Genomic DNA, 21,709 nt, shown 5'->3' on the forward strand with positions numbered 1-21,709 from the left:
AAGGCATCAGACTTCGGGCCGATCCTCAACTTGATAAGCAACGGGATTATAACCGCCAACACACGACAGCCCGCCATGGAAAAGTGCCCTTAAACATTGGAGGGTGCATGGAAAGGAGGGTCATAAAAATCCTCTTGAGTCTTGACAACCTAGTTTTGGTTTTCTGTTTTATTGAACGGTTTCTAAGTGACTTCTGCAGGACAACAGAACCATTGAATTTCGGAGCCGAGGGCCCTCTCCGACATTATGAGGCTGAATAAAGACGAAGACTCAGGACTCGTTAGGAGCTCACTGCCTAACCACTAACACAGCCACCTGGCAGACAGGTGTTCAGCCAGTTAAGTGCTCTATCTTCACCTGGGTCTCTCCGCCCAAAACTATGTATTTCTTCATATGCCTCCACACTAGCATAACCGGCCAGTAATTTACGGCATTTAAATTGTCAGTTTATTAATGCTACCTGGGCGGTATATACAGAAGAGCTGTGTTTGTTCTGTGGGCTTATTATTCCTTTAACTGCTGTAAAAATATAATCTACAGTTTATAAGAACTACCCCGGAATCTCATTTTCTTCCCCAGCTGCTTTAACCATATTTTGTGCAAGACGTTTTGAAGTATCAGAATGTCCATCTGATCGAAATGCAGAAGGATTGCCTGGAATTAACTGGAGTGAACAAACCACAAAATGTCTCTAAAAACATCCCATGAATAAAATTTGAAGGCTTGACAAGCTAAAAGTGCCTTAGGTCCACTTTAACTTCCCCTTGTGAAATTTGTCATTTTTCATGCTTTTTGAAAAAGGTGAATACATAGAAGTTCTACATTTTGACAAGTTAGAGCATTTTTTAAAAAAAATAATAAGTTCCTGCTACTCCCAAGAAGTATACCCACTTCCCTGGAAAGATTCCAATGTTCCATTTAAATAGAACTTACTTTATAAATTTCAAACTGTCTTTCCTTAATTATACAATAGACTTCTGTAATAAACTTCAGCCATATCATTTTTAAACAAAAAGTAAACCAGATGTTTGGTACTTATATGCAAAATTGAGCTCTCATTGTGAAACCAAATTAAATTAAAATGAACTCTGGAATGAAGCGAAGCCCCCAATGAAAAACAACAAACACAAAACCAAAAAAAAAACAACAACGATGTTGTTTTGTGGCTTGTTAGTTTTGGTCACTTACTATTTTTCCTTGCATCTGGGAAAACACACACCCTTCCCCATCCCCACTGTTTTATCAAAATTAGCATATGCATTTGGATTTTGTTTATTAAAAAAAAAAAGAGGCAAAAAATACACTCTAAAATGTCAACATGTCACTTAAATAGTCAAAAGTTAATCAACGTCAACTATATGGTAGGCACTGTTTTCAATGCTTTAAATATATTAAATCTCTTAATTCTCACATTAAAAAGTTTGGTTCTACTACCCTATTACCGTCCCCACTGCACAGACAGAGTTGAAGCAGAAAGAGATGAAGTCAGTCAGCCACGGTTTGCCAGCAGGGGGGCTAAGATTCACATTCAGGGAGGCTGACTCCAAAGTCGGCTCTCTTGACCATGGAACCCGAATTATACTTTGGCTCAAGACCACTATTGGAAAATATAAGAAAACCACTCAAATTGGTGTCATTAAAAAATCAAAGGTCATTTTATTTGCTGGTTGATTTTCCAATGTTGAGTTTTACATCTCTTTAATAGAATCCAACAATATGAACCTTATGCTGGTGTGACAATCTGACTAAAAAGTCGTCTCTCTCACACAGACACACACACACATACAGACCCCCACACACACCCCAACCCTCATCAGTGCTGCTTAAGACAACTGTGCTTCAGTCAAGAGGACCTTGATGGAGGGGCATAAGAATTCAGGGAAGAGAAAAGATGGGCTATTTTTTTAAAAAGACCCCATGTTTTCCAAATGTAGAAGATACTCATTTTGCCACCTCACATGTCAGAGCCTACTCTTATCTAGAGAAAATGTAGTTAACTTTGATAGAGCAAGAACCAAGACAAGACAACATACCTGAAGGCCAGGTCAATTAGGCCTTACATTCCGGTCGTGTCTCCTTTGGGAAAGAAGATGTGAGTGCTCAGAACACTTGGCATCAAGGATTAAAGCTTCTTCACTCAACTTTTTAGAATTCCCTAATGTATGATAAATCTATTCACCTGGTCTGAAGACCTGACAATTCATTAATGAACAGCCTCTTATCTGATTGTACGATAAACCACTGTCTGGATTACACAGGTGTTGCCTTTTATTACTTGGCTATTTACGTCAACAACTATTTATTTCATCTTGAAGTCAAGGAAGAACAATTTTCTAGTAACACGGATGCCTCATCATCTTGAAATATGCGTTTATTTTCCTTTCATATACAGGACTATGTCAGGACCAACAATTAAAAGTTAGCACCAGGAACAAACAATTCTGTCTACAAGACAGCTTATAGGTGGAACTCCTCCAACTATATTTGACTGCCTTTTCAATTTTTATGCTAAAAGGGTGAACAGAGAGAAGATTTATATTAGCATGAGATATAATTCTAAGATATTTCTACCATTTTATTCTCCAAAAAGCTAAAATAATGAATTTATAGTTTCCCCAAAGGAAATAAATTGAATGAGCCCAGGCCATTCTGACACTAACAGAAGAAGAAAGTCTAAAAGAAATGACTATATACAAGAACGCAACCACCTCCTTCTTAATCTACTTTTAAATATTTAATGGTAACGAAAAAAAATAATCCATGATTCTTACATCGCAAAGCACCACTGTGATCTAGACATTTGGAATTATATGTGTGAGAATATATATTTAAGGACAAATCCATATACACTGCAATACCTGTTTGTATATCTTTATGCATAACGTGTACGTGCCGTACACGTGAACCCAATGTAACCCTGTGTGCGCACTACACTGGAATTACAGTTTTTTAAAAAGCACGTGCATTGTTTTTCTTACCACTCTCAAAGAAATGTCTATATTTTTTGACTACATGCCTCAAACTGAGTCAAGAATGAGATCAGTCACTGAACCAAAAGAATACTTCCAGAAACCTCCACGTAAAATTGAGAGACAAATCACAACTATTGACTTCAACATCGTAAAATCGGGGACTTAAGCTGAACATCCACCAGAGCAGATACACTGGTTTCTACTGACGTATTTACAACACATGGCTCTACAGAGCACTCTTTCTACCAACGGCAGACCCGGAGGCAGGATGTCCCTATCACCAAGAGCACGACTGTATTTGGAATAATGTCTGGATAAAGATTTTTAAACACAGAACAAGTCTAAAATAGACTTTCCAGGTGTTCAAGAGGTTGAAACGTTTCCCCGTGTGATACAATCTATTAAAATGCAAATGCAGAAAAGAAATGAAAGGAAAATATTTCCAGAACAGAGAACTTGATTTTCTGATAGCTTTCCACTTAACCACAGTGTTTTAATAAATTTCCATTCAAAGTGTTCTTTGAAGCCTGTTGTCTTTTTTTTTCTAGATGTTAAAGAGTTTCCACCTAAAGGAGGGGAAAATTTCTGAAAGATTGATCCTGGTTACTAAGAATGAAAAGAACGCTCAACGGATTGTGGCTGATTTCATGACAACATTCTCAGGGAGAAAGCTGCCACTGCTTCTGTTCTGTCCACGGGCAAAGCATCTGTAACACGCTCCTGGGACGCCTGGGTGGCTCAGTCAGTTAAGCATCTGCCTTCCGCTCAGGTCATGGTCCCAGGGTCTTTGGATCGAGCCCCGTATCAGGCTCCCTGCTCAGTGGGGAGCCTGCTTCTCCCTCTCCCTCTGCTGCTCCCCCTGCTTGTTCTCTCTCTGTAAAATAAATAAATAAAATCTTAAAAAAAAAAAAAAAGCATCAGTAACATGCTTCTAGAAGCCCAAAGAGAAGTGTGTGCTGACACTTACTAAAAGCTGACTTCCTTCTTTCCTTATGCGCTGTCCAGAGATGAGCTCTACCATCCAGATGGTTTCTGATGGATTAGGAGAGCATTTGACTACCGTCAAAAGTCTAGTTAAAAGCCAGGCTGGGTTTGCTGTAAGCTTAGAGATTATTATCTTTAAGTAAATCACTTACTTTTGTTTCCTAAATTTCTCTCTCTCTCCAACTCGTGTGATTTCATTTTGAAACAATTGGTCTTGAAGTTCCAAGAAAACAGTTTTTGGAAATGTTGTGAAATCAAGGCCAATGATTTACATAATCGATTATGAAAAAGAACTATACCACAGCGCCGTGTGTGTGTGTGTGTGTGTGTGTGTGTGTGTGTACATGTGAATCTAGAGTATCTGCTCCGCAACTATTCAGTCTTTGAATCTGTATCTTTCCTATATGGAATCATCGAATACTGACACTGGATAGTTCTTTTTGGTTTGGGGTAGGCAGGGGGAGGGGAGTTGGTTGTCTTAGAAATAATGCATTGTCTGCAAATATTTAAGTTTGCAAATGCCTTGAAAATAGGGCCTTTTTGTCCCAATGCTTGGGACCACAACTTACAACCAGGAGAGGACCAGGAAATGCTTGAGGAGTGAAAAAAACTCCCTCTTTTCACCTGCGAAACCTGAGGCAGAGAAGTGATGGCACAGCTACTCCAAAGCTACGTTCCAACAGCACAGGGTCTTTACCACACCAAAACGTGTATCTCAACTCCCTACTCATAGTTCAAAATATCGACTGAGGTTTTAAAATGCATGAAGTAAACTATCAGGTACCAAATATTGAAATGCCAACATTTGTCTTTGGTGCACAACTGAACCCCAAGGAAATGCGTTAGGTGTTTGGTGATTTCCTTGACTGGTAGATAACAGAAGTTGGAACCTTGCGGTGTACTTCCATGAACCACAGCTTCCGAAGAACCAACCGTGTATGTGGTTTTCTCTTCGTGCCATCATATACCAGAAACACGGTCCACCATAAATAATCTATTACAAGTTCTACTTTGGAAAATAAATAGGGAAGGGTTCAATTTAATATAAACATTGAGTGTGAAGACAAAAGGCTCTAATTCTATTTCAACACTCTAAAGTTGCATTGTTCTTAAAGGGCGTGACACAGGGAGATGCAAATACGCTCCTGAAACCATCCCTTCTTCTATCCCGCCAACAAATACTAATCAGCTACAAAGTGTCCAATCCTGGGTTCAGAGGCTTTTGCAATAACATAATAGATGGGCTCTAGGAGGACTGAGGCCCCAAGGCTAAGAGAAGAGACAAGCAGTCAACACGTAATTACCTAAATAATAATTTAACCATAATTGGGACAAGTACTATAAAGATGTGATTTAAAACATAACCAAATTTTAAGCTTTATGTGAAATAAAATGTCACAGGCTCACTGTTGTAAACATTTCCTCATGTCAAAATAAATGATCATGCTGAAAGTGAAGGGGGGCAGGGAAGCAATGATGAGAAGATGAAGATTTCAGTTATAAAAGGAAAATCAAAGTTCAGCCTATGTTGTCACAGAAGAGCTACGAAGTCAAATGGTTGAGGGGGCACAACTGACCTTATAGCAAAACCATATAGAATTTTGATCCAGCAAATTTCCATCCACTCCCACCTCATGTCAGAGCACTACGCTTTTATATATATGTATCAATATTTATTCGTGTTGAAACTAGCCCAGAAATACTATTCCAGATTCTCTTGAAATGGTTGCACAAAAGTCATAAACTATGTCATAAAGATACCTTGATGCATTTTCTGTCACAAAGAACTACAAAGTTGAAGTAGTCATCTGCCTGTGATTGGGGTGGGGGAGAAAGACTTTAAATAACAGTATTTGAATGACTGTAAATCACACACCCCATAAGGTAATGCCAAAGTACTAAGCAAACTAACACGAGAAATTGGGATACACTAGTGAGTGAAGTCCTGAGTACCAAAGACCGCCTAGCTCCAAGCTGGCTGAAAACGGAGGCAACACAAATATGAAATTAATGAAAACCGAGGAGTTTGGGAGTATAAACATCATAGCCACAAATATCAGTGAAGTGGAGAACTTCTGTGTTATGATATATATAATCACTTAATATGTGCTCTACTGGGAAAGAACACAAGTAAAATGTCATACTTACGAACTCCTGAGATAGTACATGATTACCACTTTGAAAAAGGCACAAGTTTCCCAAATCTTATCTTTTTAACATTTTATTGGACAACCACCAACAGTGCTTTCTCTGTTACTAAGCTGTCAGTATTTCCATGTCTGATTATTATGGGGGGAAAAAAAAAACAGGAATAAAGAGTAATCAGAACATTCTAATAGATTAAAAATGTTTATCACAATGGTGCAATATTTACCAGCCGTGGACAAGAGCTATAATAATCACCTTCACGGAGATTACTGACAAAATAACAATAGTAATCAAATATATGTAACTATGTAACTATTTAAACTCCTAACAAAGGCTTTTATGATACTATTAGCAGTAAACAAGCAACTCCCATAAAATATGACTTAATATCACCCTGATAAGAGTTTAAGTACATATAACCATTGTTACGTGAAAAAACATTATTTTTAATATGTGACAACCCGACAGGATTTAATTACCACACCTACTTCAAAACTATTAGCTGTTTGATTCAAACCTGAAAAAACAATATTTATACGGCTATTGAGAATCATTATGATTGATGCAAACTTTTGTGTTATTCCCTTGACAGTCACTTCCATTTGTTATTATTAACAAGGAAAAAAAGAAAAGGGAAATGTGTGTTTCTGTTTTGCAACAAAGCTTTTCTGATGATGACTAACTTCTTCCTTTGAACACAAAAAGCCTCTTTAACTAATGTACATATAAATATGTTCTTTACAATGTGCACCAAGCAAAGAAAGAAAAAGAAAAAAGAAAAAAAAAAAAAGCAAGCCTGTAGGACTTAAGCCAGAATTAAAAGCAACCTAGGCAAGATGAGTACATGAAAGCTGTCAGGATAGAGGTTATTCTTACTCTCAATTTCTTACAGCTCATCTGCGCTCAAGGAAGAAAAACCATAGTTTCTTTTAACCATATCCACAACAGATCTCACTTGAAAGGAAACACAGGCAGTGATTTGGCATGAATGGGCACATTACCAATGTTCCAGCATCACTACTGAATATTTATGTCAGTGACGAATGATGACACCAGTGAAATATTTTAACACGAAGCCTTGCCTTGTAAATCGTCTCGATGCTGTGTCAAAACAACACCGACCATAAATCAGAGGTTTGAGGACCAGTATTTCTTGTTCTAACATGCTACGTGCTCAGCAGAATCACTTGTGTGAACAGGCATAGATTAATGTGGGCTAAGCAGAGCCATCTTCCCTCCTAACTTATAGAGCTATAATTTAACAGGCCTATTATCGTCAAGGTAATTTTGACAGCGCTGAAATATTATACTTGTTAAAAATATGCATTAAGCACTAACTCCAGTGGTCATTTGAATGGAATAAACAGAGAGGTATCCCTACAATTATCTTGCTTCTCTACGGATGACTCTTTTCGAGCCAGGCAGCACCACGTTGAAACTGATTTCATAAAGACTACGGCAAGACGGTTTTTCTGATAGCACAAGAAGCTCACCATGCTGCTTTCGGTTCACTTTTCACTCCTCCTCCAGTTATTTATTAGAAACTTACAGTGGATGCTAAGATGTCCCTTTCCAAGTTCAAGAAACAGAACGATTGTTCAAACCTCCACCACCCACCTCGCCCCAACGCCCAACTCCTACCCATGCATATCCCAAAATTCAGGATGGCTCAGATTTGTGAAAGCATCTCCAGAGCCTCATTTCCCACTCAAATTAGAAACCTGAACCCTTTGGGCAATTCTAGATTTTGGATTAGGAGGATACACCCATAGGTCTCTCACTATTCACATTCCATACCTTACGGGGCACAGGCACCTTCTATCAGAAGAACAGAACTGGCAAAAAAGTGACTACATTTATTTTTCTCCTATTATACTACTTAAGCCCTAACTTAATCTGTAAGCGGGGAAAAAAAGGATATATGTTTGTACTCTTTTTAATCTGGACACATAAACAAGGCAACTCACACACCACTGGAGAAAAATCGGTCATGTGAAATGAACGCACTGGCCACAACCCAATATTAACTTCGCACTTCCCTGAGACAAGAGACAACACCAACATCTTCTGACACCAGCGGCCGACTTTCCTAGAGCCAACTTGACAAACGGAAAGCAAACAAACAAACATTTATCTGGAATCCATTAGAGTCGATGCACTCAGCAAGTGTTATGTCACCATTTCCAGGCATGAAGAAACAGGACAACCCTCCACGCATCTCGTCTCCAAAATGAAGGGTGAAACTCTAGAGACTTGGTAAGAATAGAACGTCTCTACGGACTCTGCTGGAGTGGAAGGAAACTGAAGAAACTGTCCGGTCCTATTTCTCCCTAAACTAATGTCATACAAGCCCCCATATTCTACCCTTAGGAATTAAAACATATCCCGTCAAGAGGTCAGTGGCTGCCCGATTCCAGTTAGGAGGCAAGAAGGTGTCAGTTAAGAAATCCAAGTGACCTTGTTTGAAATGCCAGATATTCTGGGACAGCACTATAATTTATTAATCAAAGAGTTCAAGGTCTCAAACATAATAAACTACAACAACGGCTTTAAAATTCTGTATCGACAGTACAAAATGCAGACTCAAGCTTTAAAAAATGGAATTTCTAAGCTTTACATTAAAAAAAATAAATAAAACAGGTTTTTGCAATAAGGTGCCCTTACATTAGATTCTTGAAATAATGTAGGTCATGCTGCCCTCTTGTGCCAGACATAAAAAATAAAATGATTTCAACCCATCCAAGGAAAACATGGTTTTACAATGAATACAGAAATCATCTCTTAATTTCTGAATGATTTCCTTTTGACCTGGGATTTGTGTTACCTGTGTATTAAGATCTGATAGAACGGAGATGGTGGAAGACAAATGTTGATCAGGAAGAGTTAGGTGCAGCCCACAGCACAGGGATGCGGATCACGTCCACAAAGGCACTGCTCAACTCAAGGTGCAAGGAGAATGTGTGCGAAATGCTGGGACAGCTGAAAACGTGCGGTTCTTTCACACACACACACACACATACACGCACACTACCATTACCAAAATCCACGGAGGAGGGAAGGGTAAAAATAGAGGAAGGAAGGGAAAAAGAAGAAAACTAGCTTTTGCCCGTCTGAGACAACACACTAGCCAATGCAAATTTTACCCAAACAGCTTAAGATTGATTGGTTTATGAAAAATCATTGGGTAATAAGGCAGCGCTTACAGAAGCAAATAAGCTAGCAAACTTCATGCAACCACACATAGGTTCAAAATGGAGAGAAACTAAAGTCGTGGAGCTTGGAACCTTCTTAAAAATCAGAGCTCGGGAGCGCTCAGAGAGACGTGGGTACCAACCAGAAACACCATTGTCCAGGTTCACCTTGTCTTCCCGAAATCCAAGTCAGTGAGCCTGGGATGTCGGCAGGGTAGCCGGCGTTTCGGGGCCCTTCACTGAAGGCCTGGTTCTCTGGGTAAAGTCTGAAGGATCTCCCACTGATGAACAAGATGGGAGAGGTGTGAGAAGGGAGGCGGCACATCGGGGGTGGGAGCACCCGTGAACAAATGTAAAGAGACATTTCTACCACCCAGATCAGGGTCACTGAGAATATTCCGGCAACAAGTGGGAACTGAAGGTGACCACGGAAGGGAACACGGGCAGGACACCTGAAAATCTACGCGAGGCTATGGTTCGGGCAGCCCCAGTCACCACTCCAAGTCTCCCTGCCTGGAAACTACCACCTGTACCTTCTCTTTTCTGAACTCCAGGACCCTGTCAGGATCGTGAGCGCATGGGAAATGGACTGACTCCTCCCTGAGAGGGTGCTCTGAATGACAAAGTGCTGAGAAGAGAACAATGTGTTTCCTGATCTCTCCATGCCACTCAGAGGACACTCTGTAACTCAGGGGCGCGACATTACACCCGGCACTTGTATCCATTTCGTGTGGATACTTAACGGAACTTAACAATTGAGTGCGTCTGCCCCTCAACTCCAGAGGGGAATTACTTTTTAATATTATGTAACCATTAAAGTACATACATATAATCAATGATGTCTTCTATGAACCCTAATGCATGGTTTTGGCTTGTTCTTCCCATTGGTTTAGAAACTACAAAAATTTTAACCCAAAGGTAAAATCTACCACTTAAAATATTTTTAATTAAAAAATATTTTTTTAATCTACCACTAAAAAGAATAAATAATTCAGGGCCCCTAAACATTCTGGGCAAACCAGGCCTATCTTTGGAGTCCTTATTTGGCTTCTATTTTCAAGGAATGAATCCTGGCTCACAGATACGGGAGGGGGCAGGCAAGATAAACACTAGTGCACTGCTCTAAGATTAGAAACCCTGAAGATTTAGACTTGGTCCCAAATCCCTGGATAATAAATAAATCAGCATGTGGCGAAGCCTACAGGTCTTGAACAGGAAGAGCCTGGTTCACTGTGGCCACGAGCATTCAGAGGCCGTGATAACAGAAATGCAGTCCCACTTAATGCTCCAAACTTTATGACTGTAGCTTTCAAATTAACTGGCAAAGTGGAGCGACCTCCTGGCCGTCAGACACGTAAGGCCTCCAATCCCCTTTCTGACCACAGCTGTAACAAGACTGCAGACTCGTGGGGGCCTCTGCAAGTCACCACCCCCGTGCTCTGCACAGGGCCTGGGCTAAATAAACATGTGGAATGGACTGCACCAAATGCTCTCCTGCAGTCTTATTTAACCCTCACAACAGCCTTGTGAAGCACAAAAGGCAGCCCTTCTTTCCATTTCCCAGGTGAGGAAGTTCCAACCCACCACGATGTCACTGTGGCTAAGATCCCGTAGGTGCTGACCGGGGAGCGAGCACGGCTGCGAGCCCCGTGAATGTACTGATCTGCTTTATTCCCACAATATCTTTTTTTAAAGGTTTTATTTATCTGTCAGAGACAGAGAGAGAGAGCACACACAAGCAGGGGGAGCAGCAGGCAGAGGGAGAAGAAGGCTCCCCGCTGAGCAAGGAGCCCGACCGACTGAGCCACCCAGGCATCCCTTATTCCCACAATATCTTGCCAAGGGAGGAGTACACAGCATCCCCATTTCACAGATAAGAACACTGAGGCGCAGAGAAATTTAACTAGCACCTGAGGATTAACAGAACCATAACCAGGCATTACAGTAAGTATCTAGCACCAGGTCTGAACCCAAGCGGCTGGATCCACAGTCCACACTGTTAACCAGGACAACATCCTGCTTTGAGATCTGCCTGCCCGGTAGTATCGACACACTTTGGTCTGGGTCACACGACTAGTTAACAACCACGCCAAGTCCACGCCTGTGCTCCCACCAGCCCACCTCCCTGCCTGGACAAGCCCTGTCAATTATGTCCTGCAGAAACAAAGCCACGCTGGGCCTGAACAGCGGCGACAGGTGCTGACGGGCTGACTCTTCATAGGAACCCAGGTCAGGGGCCTGCCTCCAGAAGCAAGACGGGTCGAAGGCCTCAGGCTGGAGGCATCCACCACTAAGGCACCCCCAGGTACGCTCATGTCAAGGAACGAGTACTGCAGATCAGTGTGCATTTATGTATAAATTGTGTCATTTATTTTCCACAGACACAAACACCGGAATAGAAGCTTGTATGCCCCCCATAGTTAGATTTTGTCTGGTAGGAGCAAACTGCCAGTGGAGCTTTTTGTACAAAAGGAATCAACACGTATAGCCATTTCTCCCAAGCCTCTCCTCCGTTTTCAAATGCTGAAACGGGATCAGACACTAACAAGGGAGAGTGACTGAGAAACCGGGTGTCTGACTTACCTACTGGGTTTCTATCGAAGAACAACACCGGAGCTCTCAAAATGGACTCGAACATTTTGTTGTGCAAAGTTTGTGAAGAATGAACGAGGACGTAGAACACCAACAGAGATCTTGCTATGCCAAAGAGGACAGTAGCCACAGTTAGACCTGAAAGAAAGAAACCTCGCTCAGAGAACATCTCCTTTCTTCAGCGATGCCAAAGCATGTCAGGCAGTTTAGAAAGATCCTATGTATTTTTTCCCATAAAACACTGTGGATTCTGTAAGAGTTCACTGCATTTGTAAGATACATTTGTAAAGAAGAATATAATTTCTTTTTCTCTCATTAAAGAGAAACTACATGTAAAAAACAAAATCAGGTGTAAACTACAACTTCCTGCTAGGCTTTCCTAATTCAATTACAAGTTCTATTAAGAACTCAGAAGAAAAAGAGGTAATTATAAAAACTAGTTCATCTTCCCTTCATTATATTCCAAGTTTTACTATTTACGCGTCTCATAATCTAACACCGCGGTTCTCACGCCAGCGTGTGAATGAACAGGGAACGGGAGAAATGATGTACCATTTCTTCGTAGAAAATACCCAGGTGGCTTTTAAAGAATATGAAAATACCATATTAAGTGGCAAGTAGGAAAATCTCTCAACTGCAAGGAAATACAAATTCTGTGTTAGCATGAAATAACCTCAGTGAGCAACTAATCTCTCACACCAAGTGTTTTATACAAAAACACAAAGCATTTTTAAATGAATGTAATCATTTAAATTATAGATTTTATTAAGGACATAAATGAGTACCTGGTATGCACATGAAAATCACCTTCTTAGCATCTCCTGAACTCCCAACGCTAAACAGACTGGAGATAACTTCTGCGATAAACACTCCCCATCAAGTGCATTTTTCCCCTTCAGAGGAGACCTCACTGTTGTTTAGACTCTCAGTGCTGCTCAAATGCCTAAACTCTGTCCACAGGTGTTTTCCTGAGCCCCCCTCCCCAATCCCACTTGAACGTGCAGTAAAACCGCTCCTTCCTCCCTCCAGGCTGCTCATGACCCACCAATGTGGAAGGTAAACTGCTCATGTGTTCAGGTTTCTTAGCAAGTGATCAACGAAATAAAGACAAAATTTCAGTGAGTAGTTTTCACAAAGATCGCTCTGTTTTTGCAGAAAGCTTGTATGAGTGTTTCCGGTGAGAATATTTAAAATTTTAGATGAGGATTTCCTTTAAAAAGTATGTGATGCCACATATATTCTACGCACTCTTGTGAAAACAGAGCACTGTGTTAATATTAGTCTGGCAAGCCAAATGTTAAATTAATCACACAGTTGGGGACGCGATAACATTGTGATCTCAAGGTAAAAAAGAGAAGGAATCCTAATTCCCAGACACTGGATTTTTCCCTGCTTAGCTTCTCTCTTAAGTAATTAGTGAAGCCCAAGAGATGAGCAGTATGGGGAAGGGAGCTTTGCATACCTGCGAGGGAATAATGCTTTTATGTGGGGGAACCTTGCTGCCAGAGGATTTCATCCAAGTTCAATAAAAGCCAGGGGTTTATTCAGACAGAATTGGAACAATCCGAACCACAGGGTGGGGATCCGTTTCTAATCCCCTTGCCCATCCAAATAATGATATAAGATTTAGCTAAAGCAACCTATTAGAATAGACAATAGCCACAAATTTCCAGTGGCTGATTTTCTGAATGCTCAATCCTGGTTTAACTTCCAAAATCCAGTACAGAGCAAATTAAGAGTCTTCATTCAACCTCTTTCTTCTAGTAGATTTTAAAAATAATTATTCTAATTAATTCACAGAGTAAATGCGACTCAGACTCTTAATCTGTTAAGACATTACTGAATTACTCCTGGAAGCCCTAGTTACTCACACAGGCTCATTGTAAGCACCTCAGACTCCCGGATAATAAACCGAATGATTAAACTTTACCTGAATAAATTCCTAAGTACCAGGCAAGATCGAGCTTCTCAGTGACATTTTCTTTTCCATTTACTGTGACATTCAGGGCACTTTGTTCATTCGCCCTGTGGAAAACGGAAAAAAAAATATTCCACTATAGATGGAATTTAGATAAGTACAAAAAGAAAAAAAAAATTAACCTGACTTTGGGAGACATGATTTATGCTGGGAAAGGATTCCCAGCGAGCAGGGCCCCGGGTACATCTCCTTATAAAAATTCAACTCTCAGTTCTCAAAACTGTCTGAGGATCCGACGTGGAGAGAGGCTATGGGAGGGTCATACTCCACCAACAAGAACGCTAGTTTTTCTTTCTCTTCGGGGAAACTAAGGGAGGATTAGGACAGGAGGCTGAACAAACCCGCCTCTGCCCAACTCCGTGGGAAAGAGGCTGCCTGCTGATTTGGTGGCCCCTTGCATCAGACTGGAAACAACTCACCAGTAGGAGAGCCACCAGTCCTGAAGAACATAGGCAACCTAGAACAGGGAGGCAAAAAGATCACACATCACTCAGCACCTCGACACTCTCACTCACCCAAAGCCACTGTTGGAAGGCTCTGGAAAACGGACATGGTTCTTCCAGCTCTGGTCTATGCCAAGCCCAACATCCCGGGTAACAACACGTCAAGTAAGTGCACATTGCATTTTAAAATCTTTAAAAGACATCCTTTTTTTTTTTCTTCCCTAGAAGCTCTCTGTCATGTACACGCAACACCAGTAAACATCAGTTACTTTGTCCCCCAAGATAGCACGTTTCAATGCAAACCCAAGTGGACAGCAAAATACAGTAATAACAGAGTAAATACATAGAGCGTAAGCAGTCCTGTAAACAAGCTGAGGCCACAAAACAAACTAAATGCCCGTATCTACCTGAGCTACGATGTTCAGCAGAATGAGGAACACAATGACCAAGCAGTGCGCACCGGCTGTTAGGTAATTCTTGTAGGCCTTAAAACCGACTTTTCCTTCCGAACGACTCTCCTCTGACAGAGCAACCTGTGTATTCTCGTTCTGAGAAGGGAAAGGGGAAAAAAAAAAAAAAGCAGTAAGAGACAAAATTTTGCATGACGTACCCCAAAACTTCAAAAGTTCAACAATGCACTCCATTGGCAAAGCCGTGAGCAAAGAGGCCCATCTGACACACAGGTAGGAGAGCAAAATGGTACATCTCTGGGGAAGGCTGTAAAAGCATCTAGCCAAACCACCTATGTACGCACCGTTGTCGGGCCCAGCCATCCCACTTCTAGGAATCTACTAGCAAAAAGGAAATACTGTTTGTACCAGGTTATTCACTACGACGCGGCTTTGCTTAAGGGGGAGCATCGTGATTTCCGGCGCATGCACAAACTACCCGATTCACATACAAATGCAGCAGCTTATTCCGCAATAATAGACAAGAGGATATGAAGCGGAGGTATCACCACAGATTATCTGTGTCATTCAATGATGGAAACACAAAACATAGTAGGAGCTCGAACTATGAGCCAAATAGAGTAAACTGAGTTCAAACGCGAGAGTAACGGGCATCGGGACAGCAGTGGGTAGCCCATGGTGTGAATCTTGTTGGTTCCTGAATTTCAGACAATGATTCCCGAGTCTGGAATGTGAGGGAGGGATTCGTCTGCATCCTTATCAGAACCATCCAGGCTCCCAGACTTGGATTGTGAGGGTTTGGATACTGAGGACTGACTACCTGGGCGTGTTTTTAAGGGAGACGGAGAGCATCTCTGCACGTCTATCTGGAGAACAGAATATGCTGTAGAATCACATAAGCCAAGGACGTCCTTGGCTGGACGCGGGCCTCTGTGCTTTCAAAGACGCATGAGATGTGGTTCTTGAAGTGTAAGAAAGGAAGATGGGAACTAACTCTGAAGTGTCTGCTATGGGCCAGATCCTTCGCATGTGCTACTTCTGGCCTATTGCCAACCCTCTGACAATGGGACGAAATAATGCCATCGGTCACCTGCAGCGGCAGAACGTTCCACCATATCGGAAAAGTAGCTGATTTAATGGGGACCACAGCAGGACTCGGTGGGAGGGGTCTTCAAGTTGAAGACTGGGATGCAAGGAGCCAGGAGGACTTACCTATGGTACATTCAAGAGTTCTAACAGCCGTGTGAACCACTGCCAGGGATTTACAGCAGTGCACCCACCACTGAGCCCCAAGAGGTTCGCCACCCAACACCCAAGGGAGAGCCCTGACCAGGCCGGCTCCCTTCATTGTGTTTTAATTCTACCAAGGCCAAGGAACCTCAGAATCCACTGTGGGACCAACGAAGCTGTCATGAGTGCAGCAGAACGAAGATGCACGAGGACACCGAGAGCGGACAGAACCTGGCACGTGGCAAGAGGACAACTCACAGCTTGCGCCTCTGGCGCACCATCTTTCAGTGACGGTCGGGACGACTGCTGGGACCAAACAGAAGACGCTGAGAAGCTCCGAGTCCTCAGAGCAGGAGATCCTGGAGCCGGACTCTGGTCAGCCTCCTCGTTTTCCCTCTTTAAAAGGGAGCCGAAATCTACCCCGGATTTTAGAAACTCCGTGTAAGTCCCCTTCTGCACCATTCTGCCCTAAAATAAGAACAAAAGAATTTGACAGGAGTTCATGTACCTTTGATAACACTACTCTAACGCTAATCAAAAAGAGTTAACTGGTCTTAAATGACCATTTTCATAAGAAAATGACCCTGAGGCCTGGAATTCTGGTTGACACACCTAGTACAACTGGACACAGAACCGCATTCTGTTCTCTGTCAAATCCTGTCTTAGGTGCTGTGTAACCATGTGCTAAGGATGGAGGCCACGAACTACCACAGGCAGTTAAAGAAGCAAAAAGTACAGATGTTGGTAGGACTATCAGGACAGTCTTTTTAAACAACATGGAGGTCAAGAAAAGAACAAGGTCACGCTGGGGAGGATGTTCCAGGGAAGAATGAACGTGGACACCAGCACCCGTGCGTGGTCAGAGTCACGCATCGAATCCTTGCTGCCCACGGCCGTGCGTGCACGTGCTGCACTGGGACGAGACACGTGGGAGGTCGTCTTTAGGCAAACTGCCCACAAAGTCAGGAAGTTCCCAATGGAAAATTCACTACTGCACCTGCTACAGTCATTAACTTAGGCGACCATCAGACTGGGGTGACTCCAATGCCTTGGAGGTCCATCTACACGAGCAAACCAAAACCTAAGCCAGGGTCAATGCACTCAAATCCATGAAAATAAAGCTTCAGAAGGCACCAATCACAAGCAGCCAACCGAGCCTCCCCAAATGAAGCAACTCCGTAATTAAGCTCTAGCAAATCAAATAATTTTCTTGAAACCCACGTGACACGTCACTGCACAGTTCCCCTTCCTTACAAAGTTATAGAAAATACAGTGCAGGTGTCTTCACTGCCTTCTCACCCCCATAATAGAATACACAGCTGTTCTACTCAGGGGCAGACAAAATATTAGGCGAAAGCCCAGGGTGCAAAACAAAGCAAAGGAGGGCAGCTCTGGGGAAGGCAGGCCAGGGGAAGGCAGGCAGCCCAGGACCCTACCTGGTACCCCTCCCATCCCGTGCCCTGACGTGGGCCACTGAGAAAAACCCAATGAAGTTTTTGGGAACCAGTCTGATACTGCAGAATTAGAAACTTATCCATGACTTAATGAAATTACCACTTTCCCCTTAGTAAGTGCAGATGCACAAGGAAACGACTCGTGGTCTAGAGACAGCGAGCTCACTCGGCAGCCCAGCACAGACAATTTCCAGAGGGGACGCGAGGACAGCCATCCCCCCTCAGCTGCTAGGGAGGGACCGGACGAGCAGTAGGGACGGATCTAACTCACCCAGGGTTGCTCACTGGTGGACAGATGGCTGCTCTGACAGTACTGAAATGGGGAGTGATGTCCTCAGGACAAAGCAATAGGGGACGGCTACCCGGCTTGTTCTCCCACCCGTTGGTTCTGTACTCATAACCCTGCCGACACTGGGGCTTTCCCAGACTCGCTTCACCCCTCTGTTCTCTAGATGGGACATATTCCCGACGGCTGCCTAAGGGTCGACACGTGGAACTGCTTCAAAAGAGGCAGAGATTCCGCACTCTTGTCAACCTTCTTAGGGCAGAACTTCGCTTGATGAAGTGAGGATCTGACCACGGGCCTGCTGCCGTGGACCAGGGTTCGCGACCGAGGGGCCACGGACTAAAACACCAAACCACCACTATGGCTGGTAAATGCTCACTAATCCCCATTCCCCTCCCCCGAACCCAGGCTAGCTGTTGGGGCCTGAATGGTGGCCCTCAAAAAAGATAACATCCGAGGCCCAAACAGGATACCTATGGATGGGACCTAATTTAGAAATAGGATCTTTGTAGATGTGATGACGCTGAGGTCGCACTGGAGTAGGGTGGACCCCAAAGCCAGTATGACGGACGTCCTGGTTAAGAGGAGAGATCAGACGCAGTGAACACCACGTGACAATGGAGCTACAGACCCCAGTGCTGCGGCTACAAGCCGAGACCAGCAAGGACAGCTGGCAAACACCAGAAGCTGGGAGAGGCAACGAAGGATTCTCCCCAGGAGCCTTCAGGGAGAGCACGGCCCTGCCGGCCCCTTGATTTGGGGCTGGTGGCCTGCAGAAAGGTGAAGATGATAGAGTTCTGTAGTTGAAGCCCCCACTCTGTGGGACTTTGTGATGGCAGCTCTAGAAACTGATACACCAGCCTGAGCCCATGCATCCGTCTTCTGAACTTTACTGAGACTTCTAATTGCGTCTGCTGTTGGCCCTCCAGCAAACAGCAAGAGAGATCTTTTAAAACCATGCATCAGACCACATCGCTCCTCTGCTGTGGGCTGTCCGATGGCTTCCAACCCATTACCGGGCCAGCAGCCCACTGCTCCAAGCCCACCTTCCTCACACTCCTCACTTCCTCTGCCTCAGATACACTGGCCTCCCGGCCATTCCTCCAACATGCCAGGTCAGGTCCTTCCTTAGGATCCTACAGCTGGACCATCCGCCTTGGCCACCTCTCCCCCAGACGACTGCCTGGCCAGCACCTTCGTTCCACCCATGTCCCCTGCGGCACCACCTCCCCAGGGAGGCAGCCATGCTATCAGCGCCCCCCCCCCCCACTCCTTCCTTACATCTATCCCCATAAGGATGGACATCCCTGATGGCAGGAACTGGACTGACTTACTGCTGCCCACTCTCCCATGTACCGGGCATGCACAAAGCCCTGTGCTGGGAGACTAGTGACTGATGACACCCTGGAGAGCACAGCTCCACCAGGGGCCTGTTACCCCCCAACCACACCTGTTATCAACGGAAGACGCTCTTTCAGGAAACTGCAGATGACAAATAGACACAAACATGTCTGCGTAGCTCTCATCTCCAAATAATACACTTTGATGTACGTCGTGGAAGAGGAAGACAAAAGCTCTAACCAAAATAGCATCATTATCCCAAATGATTTTACCAGAACAGCTGTAATTTATAACTCTGAGGTAGCAATTTTATTTACTTTAGGGTTAAATGGCTCAGCATGCAATAGTTACATTCCTAGATGTGTTTGGATTCATGCTCAAAGGCACGGGTACCAGCTCTGGGGAGAACAGGATGCAAAACTGAGGAAGGAGAGGGAGTTCAGCACAAACCCAAGCACAGACCTGCTGGGAGGTCTCACCGTCAGCACACCTGAGTGCTAGCAAGTTCCACAGACTTCTAGAAATTACTTACATCTTTCAATATCAGAATCTGACTTGCAGCTTTTAGGTACTGCAACTGATGAGTCACTAAGATTGTGATCTTCTCATGCAAGGTTTGGCAAATACACCTATAAATGTAAAAGGTACAGTATGCAAAAACCACATTAATGGGGGTGTTCCAAATGGAAAAACACACACTTTGAAAACACAATGAGACAAAGACAACACAGAAGTCAAAGATTAAGTACCAGTGCAAATACAAATCAAATACGAATGCAAACCAATGAGCCCAACCAGGCCCTCAAATGTAGCAGCAGCAAACTTGAGTCTAGAGCTGCTAAGAAATTTTAAAAAGCAGTCCAGTGAAGAAGCCAGCAAGTGTTAAGGGGCCCGCACCAACTAAAACTCAACAATTATTTATATATTTCACGATGAAAGATAATTGAGCAATACTGAGATTCCAAAACCTGACTAAACGAAAATACTAGTTATTTTATCCCTGTATAGGAATGGGAGAAGGAGGGATCTAGGTCATACAAAAATGTGCCCATTTTTCTTAGTCTCCTAGGTGATTATGATTTATGATGTATATAGTAGCCAAAAGAAAATCCTAAATACTCAGTGACCTTCACCAAAGTGCATTCTTTTTTTTTTTTCTTAATATTTCATTTATTTGAGGGGGAGAGAGCAAGCGCACGAGCAGGGAGAGGGGCACAGGGAGAGGGTAAGAATCCCTAAGCAGACTCCCTGCTGAGCGTGGAGCCTGCCATGGGGTTCGAACCCAGGACCCCGGGGTCATGACCTGAGCTGACAGACTGAGCCACCCAGGCACCTCCAAAGTGCATTTTGTAGACACTTCTTCCTAAATACTATTAGAAGACAAATGCTGGCATGGCCTCGATCAGTGTCTACAATGTCCCCACAGTCCCATCCAGGAAGCACATCTTCTTTCATTAGGACTGAAAACCTCCCCAATATGAACATGAAAGAAGAGATTCCAAATGGCCCAAATCATAGTGGAAATCATCCAATGGCTCAAAGGAAACACCGATTCTCTCAGACAAGAGCCGCCCCTCTCAGTACTCAACACTCCGGTGTTTTGTACAGTAACTCAAGCTGCTCCTCATTTTAAATGTAGACCCCTAGGAGCTGCACTCCAGCCCGCACTCTGCCATGGCCTGCATCCTCTCCAGCTAAGTGAGTAGCCCAGGTCGGGGCTGCCGGACCACAGACAGGGCGCAGGGACACGTTCTGGGAGCCCGAGCCCCGGGCAAAGCAAATCTCAGCAACATTGGGCCACAACTCCACCTGCTCATATGGGTCAGATCAAGAGTTCTGGAGGCACCCAGACTGGAGTTCAAAGCCCTCTTACCAGCCTGACATGGTCAAGGGAGCTACTAGACCTCTACGAACCGCAGTGCCTTCATCGCAAAATAAGACTGCTGACAACTCACAGGGCATGTTGTGGGAAGAGCACTGATCCGCTGGGTAAGTGGACCGCTCACCCCCTTCCCTAACCCACAAGTGGCCCTTTGCTTTGGACTCAGGATAGCGAAGTCCTAAGGAGACTTCTGAGACTGGGTCTGAGATCAGAAGACCCCAGGATGTAGATGTATATACTATTATTCCATTCTTTGCGTCCAGAAGGATTGTTTCCCTTTTGACAGGTCCTGGTGAGGCTTTCATTCCTAAGCGTGCTGACCGAGTAAACCCCTCTTCCAGCTTAGCACTAAAGCATTTAATGGAATTGTTTCTCCTTCGTTCCCGATTCCGTGCTGGCAGTCCCTGAAGGGGCTGTTAACCGAATCTGATGGGCTGCTATGACCAAGATGGGCCCACGCAAAAGTTTCTTCCTAACATCCACCACAGATAAAGGAAGATAATGATGTTATTAGGTGATGGCTTTAAATTTTTTCTAAATTATAATTTTTAATGAAAACCTCCAGGAAAATACTCTATTTGCCAAATTTTTAAGAGTAAAAATTTCCAAGTCATGCCATAAAAAAAAACATGATTCAGTAACAAGTTATTTAACTCTTAACCTCTGTAAGGGCTGTGTTAAGAAGGGCCATGAACTTGGTAGAGGGGATACAAGTAAGACAGTCACTGCCCTCATTCATTCCATTGACAGACATCTGTTGAGGTGCCAGGCACTGTTCTAAGTAAAGAGGACACCCAC

At 43.5% G+C, this 21,709-nt stretch overlaps 1 protein-coding gene across 1 annotated transcript in view; it reads right to left on the minus strand.

Annotated features, from left to right (window-relative positions):
- ABCC4 (ATP binding cassette subfamily C member 4) overlaps positions 1-21,709 on the minus strand; it is a 235,105-nt gene that overhangs the window by 109,724 nt on the left and 103,672 nt on the right. The window contains exons 14-19 of the mRNA XM_040623855.1: positions 19,562-19,658; positions 16,207-16,416; positions 14,716-14,856; positions 14,285-14,322; positions 13,818-13,912; positions 11,879-12,025 (exon numbers count right to left, since the gene is read on the minus strand). Coding sequence (XP_040479789.1) covers positions 11,879-12,025; positions 13,818-13,912; positions 14,285-14,322; positions 14,716-14,856; positions 16,207-16,416; positions 19,562-19,658 — 728 coding nt within the window. The remainder of the gene's footprint in view (positions 1-11,878; positions 12,026-13,817; positions 13,913-14,284; positions 14,323-14,715; positions 14,857-16,206; positions 16,417-19,561; positions 19,659-21,709) is intronic.

This window comes from Ursus maritimus, unplaced genomic scaffold, assembly GCF_017311325.1.
Source record: "Ursus maritimus isolate PB19 unplaced genomic scaffold, ASM1731132v1 scaffold_10, whole genome shotgun sequence".
In the NCBI taxonomy this organism is placed as follows: domain Eukaryota; kingdom Metazoa; phylum Chordata; class Mammalia; order Carnivora; family Ursidae; genus Ursus; species Ursus maritimus.